This window comes from Lepidothrix coronata, unplaced genomic scaffold (assembly GCF_001604755.1).
Source record: "Lepidothrix coronata isolate B3197 unplaced genomic scaffold, Lepidothrix_coronata-1.0 Scaffold212, whole genome shotgun sequence".
Taxonomy (NCBI): domain Eukaryota; kingdom Metazoa; phylum Chordata; class Aves; order Passeriformes; family Pipridae; genus Lepidothrix; species Lepidothrix coronata.
The window spans coordinates 1,450,544-1,456,682 of record NW_016690392.1 but is presented as its reverse complement, the minus strand read 5'-3'; the positions used below and the strand labels follow the sequence as shown (position 1 = coordinate 1,456,682).

Below are 6,139 nucleotides of genomic sequence, written 5' to 3'. Positions count from 1 at the left end.
ATTGTAGAACAATATTCTCCAGCATCATTGTAATATACAATACGGGGAATGCTCTCAGCAATCTGAGAAGGAAGGATTACGGCCCGAGGCACCCCCTGCCCAGACTGCGGGGGGACCCCCAGGGCAGCGCTGCCGGGGGCCAGGGATGCAGGCGAGCCGTGGCACTCGGGGCCGGGATCCCGGGGACGAACGAGGTCCGTGGCGTGACCGGGGTCCCGGGGATGTCGTCCGTGGCGGGTCCCGAGCGGTCTCAGCGGCAGAGGATCCGGTCAGCAGCGGGAATGCACGGAGCCTGCGGGAAAGGGGGACGAACCTGCCGGTCAATACTTGCCAGAGGGGTTTCGGGGACGACGGGGGTGGAAGGGGGCAGGAAGAAAGGACATCCCCGGGAAGGAAAGCGGGCGGTGCGGATCGTGGGAAGGAGGATCCGGGGGACGCCGATGCTGCCCGGCGGGAGCGCGGGACCGGGTCGGTGCCGGAGGGTCCGCACTCACCTCAGGGGGGTCCCCGGCGGCGGCGGGGCGTGGGGGCCCGCACTGCAGTGCCAGCTGCAGGTCCCAGATGTAATCGATAACGTGCTGCAGCAGCTCCACCTTGGAGACCCGCCGGTGCCGCGGCAGCGTCGGCACCAGCGCCCGTAGCCGCGAGTAGCAGCCCTTCATGTCGTACAGCAGCGCGGCGGCCGCCTGCTCCGCCGCCCCGGGGGACACCCCCGGCACCGGCCCGCAGTGGGCGGCCTCCCCGGGCCGCACGGCCTTCAGCGCGCCACCGACGCCCGCGGGCAGCGGCGAAGGGGCGACAGCAGCGACCTTCATGTCTCCGGGCGGCGGGGCCAGGCGGGACGGTCGGCGCTTGGACCCTGCGGCGGAACAGCCGAGCGCGCACCTCGCCGCGCCAATTATAGAGCGCCGCCGACCGGGGGGCGGGGCCGCGAGGAGCGTCTCGACCAATGGCGGCGCGGAGCGGGCGGGGACGGCCCCGCCCACTCCCTTCACGCGCCCGGGAAGGGCAGCGTCTTAAAGGGGCAATGGAGGGGAGAAGGCGGTGGCGGACTTGGGCTGTGGGGGTCACGGGAGTGCGGAGCGCCCGCTCTATCCCGCCATTAGCGCGGGTAATTGCTCCGCGGGCTTCCTAGTGTCGTGCTTCCCGTAGTCCCGCTCGCCCCTCGCCCCCTCCAGGCCCCCGGTGCCCCTCCGGGATCTCGGCCCCCCCTCACTCCCCGGCGCCCCCCGCCCTCCCCGGCGGCTCAGACCGTGAGACGCCAGGGCCGTGACGTCACCCATTCATAAAACCCCGCTCGCTGTCAGCGCGGCGCCGGGCGGGCGGTGCCCATGGCGACGGGGGCGGGGCGGGGACACACACCTGCAGCCCCCGCGGGGGGCTCCGGGACCCCCACGGAGACACCGCCACCCCCACGGGGACACGGGGGCACCAGAACCATCGCGGGGGGACCGGGACCCCGGGGTGACACGGGCACACGGGCATTCCCACCGGGGACACCCTGTGCCGTGCGCCCCCCCTCCCCGGTTCGGTGTCTCCCGCTCGCAGCCCAGTCCCGGCGCTCAAACCTCCGTGGAGCTGCTCGGTGGCGGGGTCGCCAGGTTTGGGTTCACCGGGGAGGAGGCAGGAGAGTCAGGCGCTGGGTGCGTAGGGCAGCGCGGGCACGATCCTGCTGCCGGGGAAACCGGCGGAGGTCCCGCTGGTGCGGCTGCAACCTCCGCACGACAGACAACCAGTCCCTGCCCCGAAGGGCTCCCGGTCCGGGATGTAATTAGGGTTACTGCTAATTACCCCGCACCTGCGGGGAGGGCAGGCAGCGCTCCGGGACGGCCCCGGGCAGGACCCCGGCACACGCCGAGCAGCGTTAAACGGTGCGGAGGAGAGAGCAGGCAAAGCTGCAGCCTGTACGCTCACGGGCGTGTGCACAGTGACACGCGGGTGTGGGTGCACGTGTGCACAGACACACAGGGGGGGAGTGTGCGTGTGCTCACACTCGGGCACGCACACACAGATGTGTGTGGAACATACCCAAACACACGCACAGGAAAATTCACGCATATAAACCTACAAACACAGCCACAAGTGCACACACACAAACACAGAAAGATGGATGCACGTGCAGGCACACACATACACACGTGCGTGTGTGCACATCCGTGCACTCTCATGCATGCGTACACTTCACCTTGCACACCAACGTGTGTGCCCAGGTGCCAGAGCAGCCCCCCTGCCCTTTGTGGGGGTGGGTTTGGGGGTAAACCCTCCCGTGCCTGCCTTTGCCTCCCCAAGCATGCAGGGAACCGAGGGCCTCCCCTCCTCTTCCTTCTCTGGGGGGGAGCAGCAATCCTGGGGAGCATGGATGGATTTCAACAAAGCCAGTCTGGCTGGGGGGGGCCTGGATCACTCTGTCCCCCTTGTCCCTCCCTGTGTCCCTCCTCCCTGTGTCCCCCAGCCCGGTGCAGTGGCGGTTCCCAGGGTGGGCACGGCGCTGGGGTCGCCCCCTCCATTCAGGGCTCGGCGGAGGGCCCGGTGCTGCCCGGTTCCCACCGCGGCTCTCAAAGCTGCTAATTAGCCCCCATCTGGCGGCAGTGGCCGGGCCGCGGCGGGAGGCCGGGGACATTGTGCGCAGGAATGTCTTTCAGGGCTGCCGGCCGGCCGCCGCCACCGCCAGCTGCGCCGCCAACAATGCCGGGACTGGCCGGACCCCGCGGCCCCGGGCACCGGCCACCCCGGGCGGCGCGGGGACCGGGACGGCCTTCCCGGCCGCGGTGGGTATCACGGCACGCGTGGCACAGCCGCCCTGGCACATGTGGCACAGCCACTCCGGCTGCCCCGGCCCACGCGATGCCCCCGGGTAGCAGGACACCCTCACCCCATCCCCGCGTGTGTTGGGGTGCTGGGGATGAGGTGCTGGGATTGGGGCTACTGGTGGGGCTCCGGGACGCTGCTCTGTCCACAGCTGGCCGCGGGGTCCCTGCGTGGCACAGCGCAGCAGTGTTGTCCGGCAGAACACAGAGCTTCATTTCCATCTCAATTCTGGGAACGGGGCGTGCGGAGCGGTAACAGCGGCCTCGGCCATATGGCGCTGGCGGGGCTCAGCCCGGCCGGGGGGGCAGCCGGGGGGCGGCTGCTTTGCGCCGAGCAGGGGTTGCCCGGCAGCCGAGCACATCAAAGCCCCCGGCCGCCCCCTCCTCGCCACGCCGGGACCACACAGGGCACGGCCGCGCCAGGCCAGCGAGGGGCCGCGGGGCTACCTGTGCTGCTGTGACAGTGGGGACAGGGTACAATCGGCACCCCAGGACCGGCAGCACTCAGTCCTGGCAGCACCCAGCCCCACACTCCGGCACGCAGGGCTGGGAGCAGGAGCAGGGAAGGCAGCACAGACAGCACTGGGGGACCCCCCAGTGACCAGGACCCTCAAACTGGGGTTGTTCCTGCCCTGGCTGGGGTTGAGCTGTATCCAGGTCCCCTCTCCCGGTGCCATCCGCAGGTCAGCCCTGGGGCTGCGCTGAGCCTCCAGCCCCCCATGTCCGCAGGACGATGCTGAGCCAGGGTTGCAGATGTGCTGGGGCTGCCGGCACAGCTGGAGCGGGGCCGAGGCCTGAGAAAGCCCCTGCGCATTCCCCTCCCGCCTTCTCCCTTCCCGTTCCCAGCTCCATCCGCTGCAGCCCAGACCAGCTGGAGCCAGGCAGCCCTTCCTGGGATTTATTCCAGCTTCCTGCCCCTCCTCGCAGGCAGGCTGGGGCTGGGGCTGCTCTTGGCTGCTTCCTCTCCCACTCGCAGCCGCCGTCCGGGCGCCACTGCTGGCACCCACCACCCCCTGGGACCCTGGGTCTCATCACCAGCACCCACCACCCCCTGGGACCCTGGGTCTCATCACTAGCATCCACCACTCCCTGGGACCCTGGGTCTCATCACCAGCACTCACCAGCCCCTGGGACCCTGGGTCTCACTACCAGCACCCATCACCCCGTGGGACCCTGGCTGTCACCATCATGGCCAGGCATCCCCAGCTCTGCCTCGTGGGGCACGAGGTGCAACTGCAGAACCCATGACCCATCATCTCCCATCCCACCAGCTGTGTCCCTGCTGCAGTGGGGAGGCTCCACAGGGCTCTTGGGACAAGCAGCCCCAGCGTGTCCCCCCTCACCTCAGCACCCCTCCAAACATGAAACCACCATCCCCCTGCCTGGTGTCTGCACCCAGGTGTGCCCCCTGTGCACCCCTAGCTCAGCCCCTACCACCCCATTGCAATTCCCGATGGGAGCTTGGCATGAGGGGAGGGTGCCCAGGGGCTCACTCCTCTGGCCAGTGGGCACCTACACCGCTGCCCCGAGGGGAGGTGAGTGGGTGGGTGAGGATCATCCCAAACCCCACAGCTGCTCAGAACAGGCAGCTCTGGCCCTTGCCCTGGCTGGGTGCAGATAAGTAGATGGAGGTTTCCTGCTGGAGCCAGCACATCCATGTTTCCACAGCCCCCTCCCCGGGCCAGAAGGTTCCTGCGGAGAGAGGAAGGTGGCCCAGTGGAGGTCCAGACTCAGTGGAGCCGTGTGGCCGCGGCAGTGCCGGGAGCGGAGGTGCCACAGGCCCAGGTGCAGCAGGCGAGGGAACCGGGGACTGCCGCGGCGCCGGCTCTGCTGGCGGCTCCTTCCAGAGCCCAACACACTTCCTTCCTCCTGGCCAGCCCCAGCTTATCGGCCAGGCAGGGCAAAGGGTGACCCTGCTCTCCCCTCCCCAGGCCTTCCGCTTCCCTGCAACCCCAGGAAAGCTCCTGACCACACTCCCACCACACCTACTGTGGGCACAAGCTCCCCCTCCCCCCTGCCGAGTTTTGAAGGGTAACAGGGAGGCAGGAGAGTGGGCAATGCTGGTGCTGGTGACCTTGTGCACCCCCCAACCTGCTCCTGCACCCTTGGGGGGCTCTGGAGGCTGCGTGCGAGGCCATGGGGACAGCAGCTCACACCACCCGAAGCCAGGGAGGATGCAGAGCCTCACAGGATGCGTTGCCAGCCCCACACCAGGGGACACACACCTTCATGCCGTGGTGGGGAGGGGGTCCTGGCTTGGGGCAGAGTGCTGAGCCCCATGGCAGAGCCAGAGTCCTTTTCCACGGAACACTGGAGGCTGGTGAAATCACATCTGGAGTCTAGACTCAGCGACTCGGTGGGCCGGGCCTGGCGGCCGCGCTGTGCCCAGGCCCTGCTGCACACTGTTTGCTTAGCTGGAGGTATTTAATTGGAATTAAAGTGGCCCCTCTTGTTTTTGCGGACAGGGCTGTTGGAAAAGGAGCTGTAAGTCATAGAAAACATCTGTAGGAGCCTGCGAAGGGTCATTAGATGGCAGAACGCGAGGCGCCACTTTTAGTGCTCGCAGCCGGCGCGGGGAATAATGGTTCAATACGGCTTTTGTGGAGGGGCTGCCAAGCCAGCAAACACTTTCTATTTATTCTGGCAGTGGGCATGGCCAGAGGGATGCAGGATCCTCCGCATGCGGGCCCCAAGGACGGGCAGGGAGGACACTGCCAGTGCTGCAGGACACAGGGCAGCTGGTCCCAGTGGGAGCCGAGGCGGCTGCTGGAGCTGCCCCTGCCTGCAGCTGCCTGAACCATCCCCAGACCCTGCCTGCGGCCCCTCCAGCCCCCATGCCTGCACCAGCATCCCCTGCCCATTCCAGCCCCAGGGGATGCAGAATGGTGTCTGGTTCCCTGCAAGGAAGGGGGACAACCCATGCTCTCTTCATCCCACTCTGGGGCTGAGTTTGGGGTCTCCCACCTCTATCTCACATGTGTGTGCTCCCCCCAGGCCGTGGGGGCTCAGCCTCAGCTCACTGAGCCCCCCCACATCTGAGGCAGAGCACGTCCCCACCCTGTCAGGTTCCTGCACCCCGATCCCTCCTCAGCCAACCCTGCTCCAGGGCCAGACTCGGCTCAAACCAATCTTGGGAATCAGTGACTGTGGCCCTAGATCTGGGTGCTGCAGAGTGGGGGCCAGGCTGGGGGAAGGCCGAGTGCCAGAGGAGTGGGAGGGGGAAGGGGACGGTCACTTAGAAACAGCCAGACAATGGCCACTGGCCCCACTGGGGGAAGGCGGGTGAGCCGGACACTGATCCCGGTGCCAGCTGAGTGGGGGCACAACCAGCA

The 6,139-nt window shown here is 67.8% G+C and overlaps 1 protein-coding gene across 1 annotated transcript; it reads right to left on the bottom strand.

The window, feature by feature from the left end:
• Positions 1-6: 6 nt before the first annotated feature.
• On the bottom strand, positions 7-846 carry ID1 (inhibitor of DNA binding 1, HLH protein). The gene is made up of 2 exons (XM_017833176.1): positions 495-846; positions 7-292 (listed from the first exon to the last, which is right to left on the bottom strand). The coding sequence occupies exons 1-2, from the start codon at positions 813-815 to the stop codon at positions 251-253; spliced, it is 363 nt and encodes a 120-aa protein (XP_017688665.1). The 5' UTR covers positions 816-846; the 3' UTR covers positions 7-250.
• Positions 847-6,139: the final 5,293 nt, after the last annotated feature.

Excerpts from the sequence above, each read along its gene's own strand:
- ID1 (XM_017833176.1), bottom strand. The coding sequence starts at position 815 with ATGAAGGTCGCTGCTGTCGCCCCTTCGCCGCTGCCCGCGGGCGTCGGT. Across the intron at positions 293-494 it reads CCGCCGGGGACCCCCCTGAG|GCTCCGTGCATTCCCGCTGC; the intron begins GTGAGTGCGGAC and ends CCTTTCCCGCAG.